The sequence below is a fragment of the Epinephelus lanceolatus genome, chromosome 6, assembly GCF_041903045.1.
Source record: "Epinephelus lanceolatus isolate andai-2023 chromosome 6, ASM4190304v1, whole genome shotgun sequence".
Lineage (NCBI taxonomy): Eukaryota > Metazoa > Chordata > Actinopteri > Perciformes > Serranidae > Epinephelus > Epinephelus lanceolatus.
In genome coordinates this window covers 20,196,602-20,220,107 of record NC_135739.1, presented here as the reverse complement: position 1 = coordinate 20,220,107, position 23,506 = coordinate 20,196,602, and the positions used below count along the sequence as shown (strand labels likewise).

The following is a 23,506-nucleotide window of genomic DNA, read 5'->3' as shown; positions in this document are numbered from 1 at the left end:
ATTACTATCTATTGATAGTCTGGCGACCTGTCCAGGGTGTACCCTACCTCTTGCCCAATGTCAGTTGGGATAGGCTCCAGGCCCCCATGACCCTCAACAGGATAAGCAGTTACGGAAAATAAAGGAATTAATGAATGGTTTCTTGAACATGACAATGAGTTGACTGTACTCCAATGGCCTGCACAGTCACCAGATCGCAATCCAATAGAGCACCTTTAGGATGTGGTGGAACAGGATAATCACATTGTGGATGTGCAGCCGACAAATCTGCAGCAAGTGCATGATACTATATGGACCAAAATCTCTGAGGAATGTTTCCAGCACCTTGTTGAATCTGTGCCACGAAGAATTAAGGCAGTTCTGAGGGCAAAAGGGGTCCAACCCAGTACCAGTACCAAGTAGAGTACAGTCCCAAACACAAGAGGAATTGTACCCTGCTTATAAGACAGTAGGGATACATTTCTATGGGAAGTTCATTGTGTTGTAATAGCTTTAAAATGTATCTCATCAGAACACACTGGAGCAAATGCAGATGTTTTGTTGACTATAGACATCTGTGTTATGTATGATTTATTTATGTATTATTGCGTTGAAACCACCTCTGTGATTGGCTGTGCGCCCTGGGAGGCCGGAGTGGGTGGGGAGCTTTAAGAGGCTCTGCTTGCTTCCCGTCGTGTCTCCTCTCAAAGCTCAGCAGCAGCAGCAGCATCAGGAGGAGGAGAGACGAGCGCATCCCAAAGTTTGAGGCTGCAGCTGTTCGGACACCGCGGACACAATACGGGACACCTGATCAGGTTTGTGCAGGATTCTGGCCAATATCTGCAATCACACCGCGTATAGTGGCTGCATTCTGACAGATCAGCACATTGACATCGAGAAAACTCCGTGTCCTGATGTGGATTTATAAACGACTGCGATGCGTAATACTGTAGAGAATGACTTGCATGTCTTTTGGTGTTAAGGTACCGCTGCGTAATGTAAGTTCAACGCGTAATCGTCGATACAGGTGTGTTATTTATGTCACAACTTCGGAAGTTATCCTCTCTGCAGATGCTGTATCCTCCTGTAATGTTGGTCCAGTCTACCGTGTCAGTTTTTAACTTAAAGGCAAACCACTATCAGCTGATCACAGGAGACCTATAGCTAAACAACTGCAGTCTGTCTGTTGGTTGGACATAAGCACAAGTGCAAAAGGTCCAAATGAAAATACAAGCAGACCAGAGATAATGAGGAAAACATGCATGTGATTAACTGTGTTCATGTACCTGTTGCAAATGTTGCAGCCTGTAATATAAACGTTATATTATGGTGTTCATTGTCTGGATTTAAGAAGGTGATATGAAGTCAGAGATGGGAAACATCACTTCCTGACAGAGCCACTGGGAGTCATTTTACCAAACCTGCTGACTTTGATTTATTTGAAACCAGCAGGTTACCACATCATGGACCAATGTGCCATGAAATTACTACAATGCCTGTGTGGCAAGACAGAATTCCTTCTCCCCTTTAGCCCCGACTGGAGCGAGGCGCCTTCAGGAGATGTGGATTGAATTATCCTGCTGAGATGGCTTGTATGAACTCCCACATAGGTCATTAGGACAGCACAGATGCATACATCCTAAACAGCTCGCTGTACACAAATGAATTTAATTTAAAACTGTCACTCAAAGAAAAAATGTAATTTTCCCACATAATGTATTTTGAATTTCGCTTACTCTTTTAGATGTGCAAATGATGCTGATAGGAAAAACTCTAGAGGCACTGCGCTGACGCTATCTGTGATCGACTGCTATCAGTCATTGTAATTTGATCGGGCTCCTGGTCACGGAGGTGTGGGCTTTGGCCCATCCTACACCTTATCATGCACCTACCAGGACTCTGAAATCTGTGCCAGGCATTGGATGCACCACAGCCTTCCTGGCTTCTTCCATCCGTGTAGTCTCATGTTACAGTGACAACTGCTGAATAATTGAGCACGTCTTGTTAACAGTAATGAGTAATCTGAGTTTTTGATATCTAGAATCTAGATTGAGGTAGTTGAACAGAGGGCAGAGGTCCGGTCTTTGAGCTTCCAGATTAAAATGTAAGAGATGCCAAGTTATGAAAAGTAACAGCTCACCCAAACAGTATGAAGGCTAAATTTCTTTGAGGTTAAGTGGCAGCACACGATGTTCCCGTTTTCATGAGTTCTTATTAAAACAGCGCTGCAAAAGACGCACTTCACTAGCCTATAGTTTGACCTGATGAGGGCTGTTTACTGAAATATTGGTGTTGTACTGTAATAGCTCATAACAAGCAGTGACCCTTTGATAGACCACTCATTACAAACACATTGTAGAAACTTTATTCTAAACTCCTAAAGTTTAGAATTATCCAAAAGTTTCCGAAAGATGCCAAATATGTCAGGTTGAATTTGGGGAAATGTGCAAAAATGAGACAAAATCAGACATCTAATGATCTTGGCTTTTATTTTTTACTCAATGTAAACATCAAAACTAGGTCGTAATTACACATTCCTGCGCCCAATATTCAAAAATGCTCAAAATGCTGCCCCTAATTAGATAAAAGACACATATAAAGAAAAAATGTGCTATGCTACTAAAGGCTATGTAACTGTCGATTGTCATAGTTTTTGTAAAGTCATAAAAATGTCATTAAAAAGTTCAAACAAAGTCATGGTACAGTGCAGGGGTAGGCAACCTTTACTATTAAAAGAGCCATTATTGGCCATAATAGAAAAACAAAATGTCTGGAGCTGCAAAACCTATTTGAATAAAGGTAACAGCTTATTAAATCTAAATTAGCCCATCAACATTATAAATAGGTCTTAATGAACATTCATTAATATGATTTACTACAAGGTGGCTCCTCTGCTGTGGGCTGTTTATGATTATTTAGTGCTTTTAACTTTGCAGCGTTGTTGGTGAAAGCAAATGAATCTGTCCACACGGTATTGTGTCTTGACCATGTTTCTATGCCTAAATGCACTGAGTGATTGGCTGATCAGTGATCGGTGAATGTATGAGTGTCATGACCTTCATTGGAGCTACAAATATTTTGGAACTGAGGAAAAAGCACGACTTTACTTCCACCATATTTAACCATATTTCACAGTTTGTAGCCATGATAAATGGTATGATTTTGGACTCCATAGCTAGCCTTGCTAGAGAGACTCTAGGCTAGCCACAGCTACTGAAGTTCATCAAACTTTAGAGTAAAGGCACCAGGTCGTAGACATATGACGCACATTGAAACGTTAAAGCATTTTTTAATTAGATGTATAGGCAACATTTTTACAGTTGTGGGATGCAGTAACCACTCTAGGCCTACAACAAAGACAACTGAAAATCTGAAAGTTAGAAAATAACCCTTACTCAGTTTAATTTTATGGCAAAGCCACAGGGAGCCAGTGAAGAGGGTCTTAAGAGCCACATGTGGCTCCGGCGCCACAGGTTGCCTACCCGTGGTATAGCAGTACATGTCATTAAAAAAGACTGCACTTTGCCTGTGCGGCCCTCAGTCATATGCTGGCTCCCTTAAATGGCATTCAGCCATCAAAACATCAAGAGCCCCTGAACTAAGATTTTTGTTTTAAAATGCTCTAAAATGTTGGTTTAGCTGTTAAGTTTCTAGAAATATATCTAGTGGGGAATTCCCCCAAGGCCCCCTCAAGGGTTGCAGGGTCGCAGAATGTGTCAGTTGGAAATGTGTCTCACCCAGTGTTAAATAGGTGATTAAACCCGTGCATCAAAACCTTGAAGTGTTGAAACAAGCTGATACAGAACATAATGTGCGCGTGACACACGGACGTAAAACGAGACAGGGAATACTTACATGAAGAGATTGATAAATAATCGTGGAAATGAGAGCATGCAGTCGTCTGTGGCTCCTTTAATTTATTGACCGCTTTAAAGACAAACAAACAGCGTGCCAAGGTAACGGCGATCAGCAGGAAGTTCATCATCAGTGTCATCATGTAATGACCTGTAATGAGAGGAGAGATGGAGAGGAAAGAGAAAACCCAGGAGGGCTTACCCACAAAGCCCTCCTCACACCCCTGTCAGGATATACAGTATTACATGGAGCACATTAGTGAATCAGGTTCTCCAGCCCTCGGCTGTCTCCCTGTGTCTCTCTCTGTTATTAGGTTCCATATCTTATTCTCTATTGCTCACTAACGTGCTTACTTTATTAAATTGTTCAGGCCTCGTTTGAAAGCAGCTGAGTGACCAAGTCTTTCCTGCATCGTTCTGAGTGCTGTAATTTAAACTTCACGCGGTAGCACAGCTCAGTTCTGAAATGATTTTTTCACGTTGAAGCACAGAACGAGAAATCACCTGCACACTTTGTGGCACTTCAGTGTATTACCCTTGAAATAATGGCAATACCACACTGAGCGTGATTCAATTTGGCTGTATATAAGGTGGCAACATAGCACACGGGGTCATAAACCTCCTATTTGCTGTCCTGTAAAGAGCCCCCTCCTGCTCATATGAACACAGGACCAGCTGGAAGGTGGAGCAGCTTCTGTGGAAAATGTGTTTCAGCACAGAGGGGACGCAGCAGAATCATCATGAGCCTAAGTAGGAGTGAGATGATCCTCCAAGATGTAGCAGTTTTGATTTCCTGGTGAAGATCGGCCATCAAATATTCATCAGCCCCGTGATCTATAGCCCTTAGATAGCTGACACAGGGTGGGATTTATTGTCTCTGCTCCACATAGCCCCCTCTGGACCCCAGAGCAGCTCCCAGCACGGGTCTGTTAACTCGCCTGGAAACACTAGAAGAGGTCCACTTCACTTATTGGAATGAAATCTGCTGATGGACCATGAAGGGAAGTGTGCCGATAAGCTCTCCTTTCTTCTGCCCTAGATGTGTTTGGCCTTCCCTTTTCTGCTCTGCGAGGCTTCAGGCGCTCTCCCTCTCTGCACCTCACTGTAAGCTCTGTAATCAAATCAGCTGAACAGACTACCGTCGCTTCAGCAAGGTGATATGTCCGTGTCTTTGTGATGACTTTTCCTCTGTGTTTAATCCGTGCTTAGCAGTCCAACTGGTGGCTTCAATTGTCAGTGGGGATCAGAGCAGTCAGCAGCACCCTGCTGAGCAAAGTTATTTCAGCACCACCGTTTGAATCAGCACTTTGCCATTGTTGAGTATTTAAAGCTCTGTTTTTTTAATGCCGGGCATCACGCCCTGAGATTGTATTTTCACATTCTTGGGTGTGTGTTACAAGTGTTTTTGTATCGCTGTATGAAAAGCATTGTTTTACATCCTGACTGGTGTTTGCTTTGACGTCTCAGGTCATTTCCTTGTACCCTCTGCAACAAAGTGTCAGACTTTTTTAATGCTGACTCGAAGCTCTGCCGCTTTGGATTTGAGCAAGTGTTGTGTGGGCAGGGCATGTAATATATATGGCCTTCATCGTGGGCCGGTTGACTGGCTGGCACTGGCCCTGCTCTGTCCCCGTGGACTTGACAGAATGGCTGCTTGATGGAAGGAAAGTGCTGTCTTCTGACTTTAAGAGTGCTGACATTTCCATATTGCTCCCCCCCCACACACACACCTCCCGTTTCCACCCTCCCTGAATCTCATCTCTGTTTTTTTTTCCTCTTTTTCTCTTCTCACCTCCCTCCCCATTTTTTCTCTTCCTCTTTTCCTCCAGATGTGTTTCTGATTGATGCCACCCTATTCCCCCTGCTCCCCAGGTAGCCGCAGACCTCTGCTCTGTCTGAATGCAAACGTGAATCACAGGGATTACCATTCTGCTCTCCACCTTTCCTCCCTGCTTCTATCCTTTCTCCTGCTCTGTCTCTGTGTCCCTTCTCTGTCCTCTCCTACCTCATCTCGCATCCAACATCCTCCCAGCTCACCACCAGGTCTTTCCCAGTGGTGTGTTGCGCTGTCAGCCCTCGTGACAGCAGCGGGGGGTCTTTCAAGGTGAATTATAGGGTTGGATTGGCCGTGTCAGCTGCTCTTGTGCTCACTTACACCTTTCTGTCCTCTCTGTTGCCACTTCACTCTGAATTAATGCAGACTAATCCTTGACATAAAACTTTTCCTTCTCTTTTTTTTTTCACAGTTTCTTACTCATCCTCACACACATCCTCTCACTCCTGACCTGCCACCACTTCGTCCTCATCATTGTGGGAATATTTCATGCCTGTGATTTGTGAGTTAAATGCAGGATGTAGGTGGATATGATTGGACTGACATTCATTCACCCAGACTGGTGGGACACTGGGGATTTTTCTTTTTTAGAAAGCCGAGGGTGGGGGGACGGTTTCCAAAAGGGGAAGCAAGTGAAGGCGGGGGGGGGGAGTGTTGCAAGGGATTGATGGAAATGATGGTCAGATATGACGGAGTTGATTACGGTGGTGGAGGTGAAGGAGAGAGAGGTGGTTTCCTTTGCTGCCTGTCAGCATGCCAGCGTCAGTGAGCTAAATAACTGGGAGTGACAAAATATGTTTCAGGCCTCTCCTTCCCTTTGAGTCAGCCCCCGAGGTGCTTCATAACAGGAAAGGGGGAAAAAAAAAATCACATTTAGAGAGTCGTGACTTGGTGAAATAAAATTCACAAATAGGTCCACTCTGTGAGTGTGTGCATTTAGTCTTTTTTATTATATTTTTATTGCCATTATTACTTCTCACGACATGCCCACTTTATTGCTCAGTGCGCAGCAGAGCCAGTGAGTGCGAGACGTGATATTCTTAGGACTCAAACAAGCTTATGAAATGATGCCAAGAAATAATTTCTGTGGTTTTTATGTCACTTTTCGTGAGCCTATGAATCTTAGAAACATTCTGAGACAGTAAAAATAGAATTTGAGCACAAATTATTTTAACATTTAGATAGCAAGGAATCAAAACTGGGAAAAAAAAAATCAGGAAAATCACAGTCAAATATTTGAGGCCATAGATTTCAGCATTGCACCTTTGTCTTGTCTCTTTTTGGATATTTTAAACCATGTCTTTCATGAAAATGTCACAGTTTTTGGAACATAAAAAGAGCCCTATGTATCCCAAATATGCACAAATATGTGTAATGTATCTTATATCTGTCAGACACCTCACAGAATGTAGTTTAAAGGTCCAGTATGTAGGATTTAGTGACATCTAGTGGTGAGGTTGCAAAACTGAAACTTCTCCTGTGTGCTTTTTTTTAAGTCATCCTTTATTAAAACAACACAGTGTACAAAAGACTCAGTATACATTTAAGAGTACACAAACACAACAGTAAATACAATAACAGAAACAGAAAGCAAGGGGGATAACATACTACACAAAGATATTATAAGACCTACAGATGTCAAGTGTCTTAATATCCTTTTTGTGGGTGGAATCAAAGAGCAGTTTCATATAGTGGTCAACGTCCTTTAGGAAAAAAACACCAACATGAGGTTTATTATTGCTGAACTTACATTTATGGATAAAATACTTTGCCAGGATCATTACCAGGTCAATTATAAAAATGTTTGTTGTCTTTTTTTGGGGCACTTAAGGAAACCAAACACCACATTTTCCCATAATAATGTTAAGTCTTCAGAGATATGGTCCATGATAAATCTGCAAAAGACCTTCCAGAATTTCTTGGTGTGATAACAATGTCAGAAAAGGTGTAAAAGAGCAGTTTGTGTTAATGTCGTTTTTATATTTCTACATGTAGTGATTGGCAGGGTAGTATTTATGAATACTTTTGAGGGACACCTCCTTAACCTTATTCACAATTAGGCATTTATGAGGAAGCATCCAAACCTTCCTCCAATATATGTCATTCGCAAGCCGATTCCAATAAGCCACAACTTTTTCCGACTGGGGAGTCAGCTGCATTGGAGAAAGGTACAGATCTGGGTGTGGGTCTGATAGACTTCTCCTCTGTGATGGGTGAACTACGGTGGCCAATGTGATAATGCAAATGGCCCTGTCTAGAGGCTGACTTTGATTTGTCCATTCTGGGCTACTGTAGAACAACATGGCAGAAGAGGACCTGCTCCATATGTTGAGATATTCAGCAAACAAACAAATGATGCTTAGTTTCAGGTGATTACAAACTAATGAAAACATAGTTATGAATGGTATATACCATCTATGCCTATAGATGCCCCTAAATCCTACACACTGGGCCATTAAGACACTAGCATTTACAAAACATCCACATTTAAATTCTGTGTTGCCATCAATGATATACCGTACACACTTTTAAGTGTGTATACATGCAAATAATGTACATAAACCCCCTGCTGCATGTATGTAAAGTCAGTTATTGCTTGCACTTGCGCTGCTTGTATCTGTGTTACAGTTTGATTTTCTGTGTATAGATATTACACATTGTTCTCTGTTGTTGTTAAAGCTTATCCTGAAGCATTAATGAAAATTGAACTTATATTGGCTCACTGGAGAGAAACACAATGAAGGTTGGAGTGAAGGATAGGAGGCTTAAGAGCAAATACTGTCAGCCAAATTAGGACTCACCACATTATGAGCCCTTCTTCTTAACCTATCAGGACGCTCATATACACATACACTCATACACTTATGACTGTGACTAGTGACAGGATGCGCGTTTGTACATCTTTGTTCTGCATGCTAGCAAATTCGGTTTCTGTGTCGAGACATTGTTTCCCGCAGCTCACCCAGTATTCCTGACAACTTATAAACATGCATTTGCAAGTTTTGATAGTCTGGGCAGCAGCAGGACATCCAGACTCTAGTTCCTCCACAGAGATACAGAATTCACTCCCTCGGAGCGTTCGCCGGTGGCTGTCAGACACACCGGTGCTTCAGGCTGTCAGAGAGAGTGACACAGACAACTGAGAGAGAGGACGGACTAGATTGGAGACTAAACAGAGGGGAGCCCCCCCCCCCCCTCCACCTCCTCCCTGATGTCTCGAGATCTGATCCCATTTTTTGGAAGAACCGTGCACGTGACCCTATCAGGGGAGACGCTGTGCTCAGCAGCTGTACCTAAATCAGGCCTCATTGTATTTAGGTAAAACAGAAAAGCTTGTACAAAATGAATACTGATCTAGAATCTGGAATACTTTGAATATTGATGCAGGAGTGACCTTGAAAACCCTAAATATGCTGATAGAGAAAATAGACTGCGTGTTCATCTGGGCTGGTGATAAAATGATAGATTGTAGGCAGCTTCGAAGATGGAATTGCTCAGCTGCATTGAGAAACACAAAGGGCTTGTTTTTTTCCCTTTGCTCCTTCATCTGTGTACAACTGCATTTGTCTTTCTCTCTATATCTGCGTCCCTTGTTCATTCCTCCCGGTTCACTACAATCTAAGTTCCTCTGTGAGCTGATGTGAACAGTTTCCTGCAGTCGTGGGCCACTTTTTCCCTAAAGAAATGCCCGGCGGTGAGTCCCATACTTCAAACTGATGAGGAGTGAGCAGTTAGAAAGAAAATGTGTTTATGACAATGGACGGGCTCTTGAAGAATACATCAATATAAAGTGCATCGCCCTCTATGTTGTGTCGCTGTACCCTTTTTTGTTTTAAAAGGTCAGCAGTCTTTAGTGCTTTCCACTCTTGCAGCACTCTCTTTTCATTTGCATGTACGCCCAGTGAAAGAACACTGTGCTCCCTCTCCCTCAATGTGTCTTTATATCTGTCTCTCACGCACAAATACACACTTTTTTTTGGTACATAAGCGAGTGTGTGCGCAGTGCCCGATGGCTGGCTGTGTTGGAACAGCAGAATATTTAATTGCCCAACTTTATCACCATTACTGTAGCTACTGAGTGTCTGCCAGCCTAATTATGACGGGGGCTATCTGAGGAGCGGGTTGGTCGTGAGCTGAGCTGCTAGCCAAGTGTAAAGAGAAATGACTCCTCAGACACTTCGTCTCTCTCAGGTGCTAAAAATACCTGTAAGACGAGCATGTTTTGGTCTGTGGATTTGAGTGTGCAAATGTGTGTGTGTGAATCCCTTCCTTTAGAGGAGGTATTAAAAAATAGCTGAGCAGCTGAGGTTAAGCCACACATGTTAAAGTTAGATAAAGTCAGTATCTGGAGAGCCTTTGTTGTTGTGCACCGCTCAAGGTGACCCGGTCCCCATCATCCTCGTTAGCCACAGACACACAGCAGCCATCAGCTCCCCAGGGTGACGAATGAACCCAGACAAACACCCAGGAATCACAGCAGAAAGAGATGGAAACATATCAGTGAGGCTTAATGATGGATGGTATCAATACATTCTCACTGTGGCCCCCGACCGTTTCACAATATGTGCAGTTTATGTGTTTCTCTGAGCGGCATTACTTTTACAGTGATGTGAAGGGGGACACCCACCTGAGCTGGAGGATCTCATGCAGCTCCCCTCTGCCTTTTCTTCAAGTCCACTTTATCTTTATAAGCACTAAATTGGAAAGGGTTAATTCAATTCCCAGAAGGCTGTGGCTGAGACTGGGAACATTTACCGTCTCTCTCTCTCTCTCTCTCTCTCTCTCTCTCTCTCTCTCTCTCTTTCTTTTGCTCTTGCAACTTGCTTTCTCTCTCTTCTTCCTTTCTCTTTGTTTCCAAAGTCTAATTACTTTTAGAGAGTGGCTTTACTCAGGCTATAAATAATGACAAATCAAGGCTGTCTCTGCATTGAACCCAGTGAGGGCTGGCTTGGTTGGCTATCTGTGTGCTCGAAGAGGGAGGACAGTGGTAGTTTGTGGTTGACCGTTGAAAGGATCATGCTTGTCTCTGTTTTAATGTGACATTTGTGTGACTGTGGGTGTCTGTGTCGATGCACGGGAGACACCCACAAGGAGCCAAACAGCAAGCAACACAAATCATGAGGCCAATGTTGAATTTTTGTGGAAATGTCCCCAATTCGTCCAGTTAACTTGGGATTGTAACATCCATTGTGTTGAATCAGAGCACAGTGTTTTGACATCTTTCTTCATCAGGGGTTGCAAACTACCTTCCATACAATTCAAAACATTTTCAAACATAACAAGGCATCCTATAAGATAATCACATCAATGGTAATCAAATCCAGGTGATGTAGATGATGGCTTGATCACCGTTAATGTGATTACCATATAGGATGCCTTGTTATGTTTGGAAATGTATAAGATAGATGTCAAAAATGTTGTGCTTTGATTCACCATGATGCTGTTGAAATTAAAAGAGATGGACAAAACAAACAAGTCTGTCTGCATTCCTCTTCTTTCAACCAGAGTTCCAAGGCTACCAGCACAAATTTGATGGGGTTGAGGTATTTCTTCATCTTACACTGCAACATCCATCCTACATGAATCGATTAATGTTCAATGAATTTCAGCTTTTATGAGCCTAAATACATAACCTGTAGTTGGCCTCAAAATTCAGCATTCAAGCATTTGCATTTCACAACCATTTGGGAGCATCAGAAGAAAGTTTGAAGTCCCCATATTTAGCATTTATAAGCAGTGCATTAATATGTAATAAATGGCTTATAATTTGCACATCTATATATGCATTTATTAATGTATTTGTCAACATATATTACTTGTATATTACTACTGTGCGCATCCATGAAGAGGTTAATGTACTGAATGATTATACAGTAAAACACAGTTGTAATAATGTCTATAACAAGTGACAACCTCCAGGGCTGAAAAGTGAAGCCAACGCGGACGTGCCAAAAACTGCTTTTGTTGGTGGTTTCCGAGCTGGATGGTGTGTCAGAGTCTCTTGCTTGAAAAGGTACAAAATGATCCATTGTGGCTCACAAGCATATCCGTACACTTGGAATAATGATACAGCTAACTGACTAACATGTTTGAATCATAGAGATACCGGATGCCAAGATGGCACCTATTCATTCCAATAGAGTTGCTCGCCTGGTGCATACGCCAAAAATGTTTTGCAGCATCCAGGTTTACTTCTGCAGTATGTGGCCCACTGAATATGCTCAGTAGTGTTTCTCCTGCTGGCCTCACCCATGAGTTCCTGCTCGGCTCACAGACTTTACATTGAGGATAGTTTGACAAATACAAAACCTCCATGGATCAAAAATTCTGAATACAAAGATTTAGAATTGACTGTGTTTGCAGTGTGAGGTGTCCTGTCAACAGTTTACAGACATATGTTTTACAATGCTTTTTGGGCTGCAGGGGATTTTTTTCACTGCAATACCACGAGCGGCCACTGGGAAAAATTTGCTGCAATGCTGAGCTTCTTTCCTGGGGGCGTTGTTTCAATAGTATAGAGACAGAGCGCAATGCATCATAATCTGAAAGCCACGCATCCAAGGGGAAACGAGGCCCGCTTTCCCCTCACACTTCCAGCCTGTTGAGTTTCCCCTAAGTCCAAATGCCGAAAAGTTGCTGTGTGGTGGGCTGCACGGCCAATAACAACCCAGAGCTTAGCGCTTATCAGCTGCCGAGCGGAAAAACGGAACCTTTTAGAAGACAAAAGTGGATACAGGCAATAAAACGTGAGGCTTCAACAGGGATCCTGACACTCGGTTTGCCTATGTGTGCAGCAAACACTTTGTCAAACCCTCCAAATGTATTTTTTAGAGTAACAGCATTGACAGTATGAATGCAACTTCTGTTAAAATTGTTCCCAGCGCTCGGCAATTCAAGCAGTCCATTCCAGCAGTCCGCTCTAGCACTTCTATCAGTCTGCCAGCATGTAGAGACATGTCTCAAAACAACAACGTGTGCTGATAGTAGGAGCAGGCTGACACGCTGAGCATGCAGAAATGCTCATCTTCTAAAAAAAGAATCTCCACATCATGTTTTTCCCAAGACGAGCAAGGTAAGGAGAAGGGACACTGTGGTAGACCGGCAATATTAAGCTTATCAATATACCGTTGCCTCTCTGGTAGGCATGCTAAAATAATCCTTTGCCATCTTATTATTAGCTAATTATTAGCTAGCTATAGCTAATAATTTTAGCTAGCTAGCTAGCAATTCATTCATGGAGACTTGAAGGCATGGCTGCGGAGGCAGAATGACAGCAAACGAGCAAAGAAGCAGAAGGGAAAGTGAGCCTCGTTTCCCCTTTGGGGGCGTGGCTTTCACATTATGACGCGTTGTGCTCTGTCTCTATGTAAATGATAGCTCACTAGTTCACCTTGACATTATGGATAAGTGCCGCACAGTGATTCAGTGCTAGCTAGCTCATATGACTGCACACAGGGATTCAACATTTAGCCTATCAAGGATATAATATGTTGGATTCACATTAATGTGTGTTTTAGATATATCTTAATTTTAAAAAAAGAAAGAAATTAAATTAAAACTTAAATTATGAACCAATAATTTGATGGCCACCCTGAAGTAACTTTGAGGACCTCCTAGGAGTCACAGTCCCCCTGTCAAAGACCCAGGGTCTTTACATATTTATATGTCCTCACTGGAGAAGTTACAAGTATTGTAAATGAATTAACACTACAAAATGTCCTTATAGTGTCCTTTTTTCTGCCTACAACTATATTATAGTGGGTTATAAGCCATTTATTAAACATTCATACAGTGTTTATAAGTGTGAAGTAGGGGGGTTACAGTAGAGTGTTATCAAGGTTTTCAACCCTGCGCCAGAGCTGTAAAGTAAGTGAACTCTTTGTGTGTGTGTGTGTGTGTGTGTGTGTGTGTGTGTGTGTGTGTGTGTGAGTGAGTGTGAAATAGAGGAAGGAAAAGGTGACACCCTGGTCACCTGAGAGGTAACTAAATTATTTTCAGCTCTCTTCATTTCATTTACCTTGATGAGTTCTGTCAACATTAGCTTGGCTAGTGGCTCTGTGAGGAAGTGATGACAGTGGTGCAGCCGTGTGTGTGTGTGTGTATCTCTGCTTATCTTTATGCTATATATACATAAATAAGTTTTAGTATGGCAACTTTTTAGTGTGTGCTTCCATCCATTGTGTGTGCTTGTGTGTGTTTTTGAATATGAATGAGTTCCCTTTGGTGCACTTGGTGTGTGTTTGTGTGTGTGTGTGCATGCGAGAGAGAGAGGTGTCCATTTAAGGGCTTTTCGATGAAGACTGACGAGTGTCCGCTTCGCTTCCCTTCACCTCAGGGGTCTCGTCGGTGCTTTGAGGAAGTGTCCTGGAGGAGAAATGGAGTGGGCGAGAACTAATGCGAGTCGAGCGAGACGAAGGCTGATGGACGACTGTGTGTATGTGTGTGTGTGTGTGTGCGCGCGCGCGGTTGCGTGTGTGAGTGTGTGCGTGTGAGGCTGATGGAGGGTGATGGTGGGAGCGAGACTTAACGAGGAGGAAAATAAGCTGAGCAATCTCTGTCTGTCCTCCCTCTACCTCCCAATGACTTATTCACGCACGCACACACACGCACACACTCTCTCTCAAACACACACACACACACACACACACACACACACACCTTGGTAGCTCATGACTGAAATATCTACCCTCGGACTCTACAAGGCCTGTTGCAAAGGCAGGAAATACAGTATATTTTCCATTTTAACTTCCTTTAATGAAATCCATTCTGTGTGTGTTTTACACTCACAGCTGTTCATGGCTACAGTTCATCACTGAAATAAATCAATACACAGTATGTAGAACTAATGATGTACCCGTTATTGTATAATATGATAAATTTAACTATTTCTAATCTTTAAGTCCATTCCACTGCTCCCTCAGTGTATTTATCATCCTCTTTCTCAGTGATGAGATATAATGGAGTAATGCAGCTGCTAAATAATTACAGGGTGGATCGGATCAGATGAGGAGGTTATGTGTGTACCTTTTAGTCGCTCTTCCCACATGCGAAATAAAAATTATCCCAGTGTGTGGGGTTTCGTCAGCAATGTTCTTTTTTGCCCACTTGTATTTCAAGTATGTGTGTGTGTTTAATGCTTCTGTGTGTGTGTTTGCATGAGTGGGTAGTTGACAGTTTCAAGGCTGGATTAGACTGGTCTGTCTGCATCGCCGTGTGTTTACATGTTACAGTAGAGTTATTTCAGTGTCAGCAATCTGACTTTGGAAGTGTTGGCAAAACCTCAGTTTTTGAGTACAGATTACTTTAAGATACACCTATGGCACTGAGTATCAAAAGTAGTGAAGTATTTTTTTTTTCACTTAAATCTTTATTCAAATAATTTTGAGACATTGACATGTCGGTTACAACAGTGTAATAAAAAGAGCTAATAAAACAAAAACTACTACTACTACTACTAAATACACATTTTTACAGCCTTAAGGATTAGTGTATCTATTGATTATTAATCCAGTCCAGCGTTGTCCATTTCTCCAGTTTTCTCTCCAGGTGTGCGTCTTGTAGTCTCCATGTGTGTGTCAATTTCTCAATCAAAAAGATTTCTTCCACAGTTGTTAGCCAATGGTCCTTTGTTGGTGGTGTTTCTTTACCCCAGTTCCTATTGATAGCTTTCTTGCTAACAATATTTTTGATTAATCACTAGCAATCACATTCTGTTCAGGAAATGTACATAGATAAAGCACCAACTGTTAGAAACCCTTTATCCTGGTATGTGCTTAAGCTCTTTGCATACCGTTTCCCAAAATACAGTCTTTGTCTGACATTCCCAAAAAACATGAATGTTGTCTACATCAAAAGACCCGTGCTCTTAAAGTATTGAACTTTTAATCAGATTTTTATCTTGTTAAAGATGTACATTGTAGGATTTTCCTAAAAAAAACAATGTATATGCTCATACAGAAGTAATCCCTCTCAGTAACCACTTACGACCCACTAGAAGTGTGTGTGTCGGTGTATATTTCTGCAGAGACTCTGCCCTCTGCCTGTATTTTCTTATTTTTTTCTTATTTTCTGTGTTCTGGACATTTATGGGCATGTACTCCCACAGCGCTCATGTGAGAGCTGGGCTTCATAAAAAGGTTGCAGCCAGGAGTCAGACTGTAAAGCAGCAGACAACCAAGAGACAAGAGATACAGTGAGGAGAAATGGCAAATAACAGTGAATTTGGGGTTGACTTCACTGGTAAAGGGTTTGAAAAACAGTAACCGACAATTCTGCGAAGTATACCTTAAACATATTCTTTGATCAGATACAGTCTCATCCAAATCATAACTCTGCTTACGTCCATAGTTCACCCACACCTTATTTACCTGATTAGACCTCTTCTGAGGTCTGATGTTTTGATGTGTCCTTGTATAGACTGTGTGTGATTGGCATCTCTCTGACCTTCCTATTACTTTAACTGCACCTGTCAGTGATAGAGGTTATACCTTGATGTTTTATGCTCACGAAGTTTGGTGGTTTAGGGTCTTCTATGGCATTTTATTTAAAGGTCCAGTGTGAAGGATTTACTGGCATCTTGTGGTGAGGTTGCAGAACTGAAACTTCTCCTGTGTGCCAATGATTCAAACCACACCCAAAACACACATTAAACATGGCTTAATATCAACAGTTTAAAACACAAGTACACAAATTGACTTCACTATAACTCACAGCATTCACAGACAAAGCCTTTGTCTTTATCTGGACACATTTTCCCCACAAATGCAACATGCTAATGTCATTAGCACAAGCCTATGGCATTTTACATTGTATAAATTAGCCTAGTGTGGAGCGCGAAGATTTCCTCTACTCATATGAAGCCAAAGACAACAGCAACATTTAACAAAGGTAGCGTTACAAAATCCGGCCCCATTACAGCTAACAAGGTTCACTGACAAAATAACTTATACTAAACATGTTTTCCAAACAAATACAACATGCTAATGTTATTAGCACAACCCTGTGGCATTATACATTGTATAAATTAGCCTAGCGACAAGCAGAGATTTCCTCTGCTCATATGAAGCCAGGATAAATCACACACAGGACTTTAAATGCTATTTTGTGAAGGCTTTATTGTCTTCACAATGTATTGTTTCTTATCTGGGAAATTAAAGTAAATAAAAGCTTCGTTTTCACGGAGGGAAATGCATTACTGCAAGGTGTAGTTACATTTCTGGGGAGGTGCACGTCAGGCTACGGCGTAGGGTACAGCATCTTACACACTGGACCTTTCAGTAAAGGATTTGTATGGCTGCTTGTATTAGCTTCATTAAACACTGATGCACTGAGAAGTTCAAAAAATAGAAAACAAAAGAACCTAAAAAAATAGTGTGAAAGTAACTGCTGACCAACATTATCTATAATTAGCTGAAAATGTGGTGCAGTATAAGCCATGAGAGTGGTTTCAAAACTATCAATATAACAGTCTCACAGCAGCTGATAACAGTTGGAAAGCCTGTCTGATCTGGAGCTGCAGATGTGTGACAGTGTCAGTCCGAACAACGTCCTTGAGAACCGTTTCAAGGTTTGCTGACCTATTTTTGGGCTCTGCAGCTCGCATCAGTCAGAGGTAGAGACAAGCTGAGACACACGCACACACACACACACACACACACACACGCACACAGCAGGCCTGTTTGTACACACAGAGAAGTGCACATTCATTCACAGTGTGAGTGCCACCTCCCAGGTGTGTCATCCCGCTGCCAGTCTGAGTCTGGTGCACCAACAACCCTGGAGACACCGGCTGATGAAGTAGCAGATAGAAAACCTTTGAACTGAAAGCGACAGAGAGAGGGAGAGGGGGAGTATATGAAAAGGCATTTTGCCATGGTCATGCAGAGGAGAGCCAGGCCAGTTTGTGCCAGCAAACCTCTCCTCTCTCCTGTGTCCTGCTGCCCGTTCACCAAAGCAACTTCTGCTCTATTCATCCATCTTTACCTCCTCTATCCATCTTCATAATCTCCTTTTCATCTTCCTCAGTTTTCTGTCCATGCTACAGTCCTATTTTTATCTTGATATACTGACTCACTTGTCATTCTTTTTTATCTCTGGCTGTCCTATACCGCTCTCTCCATACAGACAATATCTAAGTCACTGCGGGTTTATTATAAATTCAAATCTAACCTTATCTCTGCACCTCTGTCTATCCTCACTCTTCATCTAAAAAAAAAAAATAAAAGCACTTTTCATTAATGTCTCTTCCTGTTTCCAAAAACCTGTCTCCCTCTGCATCCTCTCGCCTTTGTCTCTCTTAATACACACATACACACACTCAGTCCTCTGCATATCTCCCGGTATCACGTTTGTCTAAGCAAATAGCCCAGTCACTGTGCTATTCAGACGGGTGAGCAGGTAAAAATGGTTTGCGTATCGCGTTCCCTCAATGATTTGAAACCTGGTCCGCCACGGGAGATGTGATTTTAGATTATTAATGAGGCTCCGCAACACTTTGTCTTTCCCTCCGTCATGTGAGTGAATGACTGAAGGGGGTCAACAAGTGAACAAACGGCCCACTGTAACAGTGCACTGACAAATGATGCTGATGTAATGCAGTATCAGTGTTTATAATCGTGCATTCATTACTGCTAATGTGGCCATAATGACACCATAATCAGCTTACTAATTGAGTGTCATTACAGGGGATGCTGGTGCTGTGTTCTCCCCGCGCATGGCTAATGTCACTGTCACTGTTACTTATTGAGCAAAGGGTGGTAATAATCACATCATATGATGAAATGGGGAAGGAATGACTTAATCTTCTCCTTATGGTCCACATTAGGAGCAATCAGTGCTGATGGAAAAGTTGTGCAAAGGCTGTAGATTTATTTTAAGGGATCTGACTATGTACTGGTGTGATATTGTGCAAATAAAGGGAGGCTCCTTTATTTTTTTAATCATTGTGTAGCTTCCCAGTCGCATCCCTGATGTATTCAAAACCGAAAATTCACATTTTTTGGCGAAGCATGTATGTTTTAGTCTCAAACTGCTATTTTTTTCAAGCACTTCTAAAAACTTTTCCCACATGACATGACGTTGGTTTCGGTCCAATGTTGCTGCTATGTACGAGCCCACGTAAAGCCATGGGTGCTACGTTAGGTTAGTTCTGAAAGTCACACAATAACAAACAATGGAGTCAACAGCAGACCAGCAACTCCCATGTGCTGTGAGGTAAAATTAATATTTCTGCCAACAGAGTGTGGTAGGTTTTTTTAACTTTCTTTTTGTTGGTGTGTTGTTTATTAAATAGCGATGATGTGAAGGTGATGAAGGAGACTCCGCTGACACCGTCTTGCTTGTATACAGAAAGGTTTATTACAAGAAGTACAGCATCAAATCAAGCACCTAGGATTGCCTGAGAGAGGGTTCGAAGCCAATATGAACTGCTCTAAATAACAGCCCCAACTACCCTGCTTATATAGGTTGGTTGTTTTTGTGAAATGTGAGACAAAGTGAAACAGATGACAGAGAGACACCCTAGTTGGACTTCACCAATCCTTGACCTGGGCCATAAATACCCTCTTGACCCTGACCATATATACCTTCTTAACCCTGAGCCCCTAACTGGTCATCTGACCGAGGGTGTCACATACCATGAAGAACTTCAGATACTACAGGTGTTTTCAAGTTAAAGAGGAAAGAATGAAGTTGGTAGTAGTATTGTAAGGCAAGATTCTTCCTCCTCAAAGGGCTGTGGGTCAAGTAAGAGCACGGGGACAGCTTCTCAGCATGACTTGATCCACTTTAATCTCCCAAAAAGAACGTAGGACAACTGAAAATCGACAACAGGCGTGTTATCTCACATCTTGTATAACACTCCTCCAAGCTTCATCTCAACTCTTATTGCCTGCACGTTTGGTGCGCGATATTAAATAGTTCCCAAATGTAATGTGAGGAGCAATATAACATCTGTAAACAATATATGAATGTAGTGAACATTAAATTATGTAGCTGCAGAATAATGTACAGAGAGAAACAATCTACTTGATGCGTCCTCACAAAAATAAATCTCCTCTTGCAGTATTGTAAGTTGCAGTTTTTTAGGCATTGATCTCTTTGTAGTCTTAAAGAAACAGATTTTTTCCCCATATAGTGAGTTTTGTCAATTGCAATCCAGTCTACCTTCGGAGGCAAATTGTCTGTAGTGTGTTAGTGAAGGTCCTCAGTCATCCAGGTCATGGTAATCCTATATCGTAGGCAACTGGACTTGCTTGAGTTCCTTGAAGGCGTTTCACCTCTCATCTAAGAGGCTTCTTCAGTCCAGTTGCTTATGATATAGCACTTAGAATTGCCTTTAGCCACTTCTGTGTGATGCAAAAAAGTACTCTGTAAAGGTATTTGTCCTGGGTCATGAGATTGTCCTTGGTTTTGCCCAGGTACAATATGACAAAGAGCAGTCAACCTCTGTTCCACAAATGATCCTTATTTCTTTGGCAGACTTTTGCAAATACGGATAGATTTGTGGGCAGCTCTACAGAATATGAAAGTGATCTGCCATTGATTTACCACACCGCCTCCAGCATTCATCCTGCACCTGAGAACCCTGCTTTATAAATTATATAAAATTTCTAAATCCACAGCAGTAGGCTACATACTTCTGTGCCCTGGTGTCTGCTTCTCCACACTGCTGTTGAGGCCGATATAACCTATAGTCGGTCATGTCTGTCGGCCATTTCACAACACAATTTTATGCTTTCACAATCGTCTAATGTGACAAAGTGACTGTCGGAACAGACAAAATATTGTGTAGTGTGAACCAGCATAAATGTCCTCATATGAGCTTTATTGTTGATAGTTCAGACAATCATCTCACCGCTTTTCTAACCAGATGTCTCTTATTCTTTAAGGTGGTGAATTCAAAGGACCAGGACGTAACCAGGAACATCTGATGACACCACATCTGGTAGCGACCCTCTGTCATGTCCGCTGAAGAGCCCCATGAGCAGAATCTGCATTCAACAGACTGAAGATCCGACTGGATGAAGCCGCTTTCCATTCATGACAATTTAACAAATTCTACTTCTCAGAACTTTCATTTTCTACCTCTTATTGCTGCTCCTCTTGTCAAGAGACGCAGCTTTTGAAGACTCGTTGGAACACTTGACAGCTCCGACCCACTTGTCACGCTCCAACAAGCCAGGCAGAGAGGGAGAACGTTGCATTTAGCAGGCAACTTTAGGAAAGGTGATGCACTGCTTTATATTCAGGGGCATCGATCCACTGACCTGCTGATCTTATTAGTCTCACACACACACACACACACACACACACACATACACACCTGGTGCTGCTGGCCTCTGCAGATGCTTTAAATAGTCTTGTGTCTGGCTCTACACCCAGACACACACTTCAACAGCTAGACCCAATTGGGTGTTAGAAGTCCATCTGCACGCTATTAACTCCCATAGAGAACGCTGACCTTGACTGTGATCAGACACGTGTTGGTGTGTTTGCATTAGCGGGAGGCGGTGTCACATCCTGCCTGCTCTGATTTAGAGCGAGAATGAGAGCTGACATGGCAGAGTGGCCCTGATAAATACTCTAAAAATATTAATTACCGCCTTAGGGTCGCTCACTTGAAAAAGACAGCCATAGAGCTTCATTACAGTGTTTAGCCAGTTCCTCAAAATGTGTGATACTAAAACATAGTCTGTGTTAATTGAAAAGTGTGTGAGTGCGTACGCATGTATGTCTGTCACATTGTCAGAGCAGATTAGGGCCAGGCCTTTCTGGGTCACGTCACTTTGACTGACCTAAATTTGACTAAATCAACTGGCCAGCAGAGGAAGATGTGTGTGCGAGTCCTGCCGTGACAAATACATCACATTCTCTGACCTTGAAGATTGCTCTGCAGTCTTCTTACTTGCTAACTACCTGCTGACTTTGGCTACTTAACTTCTTATATAAGCCACATGCCCTTCACACAGCAAACAGGAAAAACTATCTAGAACACGAAAACCTACTTTTTTATTAAGCCTCATAATCAAACTCCCAGTTTCCACTTTGGCCTTTCCCACTGCACCACCCCTCATGAACGCCTTCCCGTCCTTCTCCGCTCCTCCTCCCAATACACCAACCATCCAGTCAGTGTGTAAGCCCTGCCTACGGGCTCCGTGGAGGATGAACGATGTGCCCACACTTGACTACGAGTTGCTGCTGTCCCCGGCCAGCTCCTCCCTCGCCGGCAGTCCTGGCGGTGGCAGCAGCAGCCCCCCTCTGGCCTTGGTCGGGGTGGACACTGAGCAGCGCACCGCCTTGGCCTTCGTAGGCCTCCTCATGCTCTTCCTGGTCTTCCTGCTGGTCAGGTGCTTCAGGATCCTGCTGGACCCCTACAGCCGCATGCCTGCATCATCCTGGACTGACCACAAGGAGGGGCTGGAGAGGGGTCAGTTCGATTACGCACTGGTGTAGAGTGATGTGTAAAGAGGGGGTGGAGAGGGGATGATTTCATTGCACATAGTCAGAATCTTGAGATAAATTTAAATGTGGAAATGGACTGTACCATGAATGCACTCTGACAGGGGGGTTTACCTGATGTTGGTGTATGCCTGGTTTATATCACTGTACTGCAGCCTGTGTACCGGTGTAAATATGAGGCTGCGGGATGCTATGTAAGCAAGTTCGGTTGAACAATAGGCACACAGACCACTGGAAGCCAAACACCCAGATGTTGGACCATGAAGGACAGAACTAATGAGCTGCACAGCTGCCTTAACCTGACCTACTGTACCCGTCAAACATGCTACAACATCACAGCATCACCTTAGGGCTAGGTTTTCCAAACTCCACAGCTTGCCAGTATTAAAACACTATGATTTTGGTAAAGATCACCTTCACTCACGACATAGTTTATAACCTCAAAGCCACATTGTTGATGAGAACACTTGACTCGCAGAACTTAAATGAAGGAGTTTACACTGAAGCAGACGCCCCTTTAATAAACCAGTGTCCATTGTAAAGCATCCAAGTGTTAAGTGCTGATCAAGGAGCACAAATCCTGACATTTTTATTTGGTTTCGGACACTGATCCTGGAGCAGCACTGCAGTTTCAGATGCTTTTGAAGCAGGTAGTCTGTGTCTCCATACAGTTTTGTCTGTGTATGTTTTGTGTGTTATCGTGTCTATAACTGAGAAGCCATATTGAAAATATAATCTCTTATTACTGCGAGTAGAGTTTATGTTCACTGGTTGTGTCCTTTGCTTTAGTCAGCCTGCCAAGTGTATTGATGAAGCAAACAGCAACCTTTAGGCAAAAGAAAGCTTTATTTTTCTATTCCTGACTCAAGTTTGGGAGTCTCCTTTTTGCTATCTTTCTGTCCTCTTCCTCTTACCGTATCAATCTTTAGACTGTGGATTTTTTGAGGTAGTCATGCAGCCACGTCTTAGAAGGAGGCAAAGCAGGTAGCTTTGCTTTTCTTGTGTTTTGTAATTACATATTTTTCTGACTATCTGCTTTGTTTTTGATACACTGGGTTGAATCCGTAAAAATAAATAGAAAAAAAAACAAGATTTTCTTCTTCTTCTTCCTAAATTCCACAGAAAGCTGGACTGTGTGGAACGTCCACATTGTTCATGTTGGAAATAAAATAAAGTGATTGCTACTTATTTGTCACATTGTGTCACTTTTGTTGCAGTGGTTATTTACACACAAGCTCAGCCTGTTCAGTTACCCATTCAGTCCAATGGACGCAACCTTTCTAGGATGTCCAGATCTATGGGTGCGTTCCGAATCATATACTTTTCCTTTTTACCTTAAAAAGTACGTGCTGTTGCATGCAGTATGCACACAGTCAGGACA

The 23,506-nt window shown here is 42.5% G+C and overlaps 2 protein-coding genes across 3 annotated transcripts in view; both read left to right on the top strand.

Moving 5' to 3' along the window:
- The window catches only part of lsm7 (LSM7 homolog, U6 small nuclear RNA and mRNA degradation associated), a 284,833-nt gene that overhangs the window by 101,433 nt on the left and 159,894 nt on the right, over positions 1-23,506 (top strand). The gene's annotated exons all lie outside the window — the stretch shown is intronic.
- On the top strand, positions 683-23,313 carry LOC117253606 (cortexin-1-like). 2 transcript variants are annotated; one of them, XM_033621158.2, is made up of 2 exons: positions 683-794; positions 20,556-23,313. In XM_033621158.2, exon 2 carries the CDS (start codon positions 21,739-21,741, stop codon positions 22,117-22,119), a length of 381 nt encoding a protein of 126 aa, XP_033477049.1. In that variant the 5' UTR covers positions 683-794; positions 20,556-21,738; the 3' UTR covers positions 22,120-23,313. The 2 variants fall into 2 exon arrangements, with proteins under 2 accessions (XP_033477049.1, XP_078024902.1); XM_078168776.1 differs by lacking the exon at positions 683-794 and adding an exon at positions 4,856-4,987.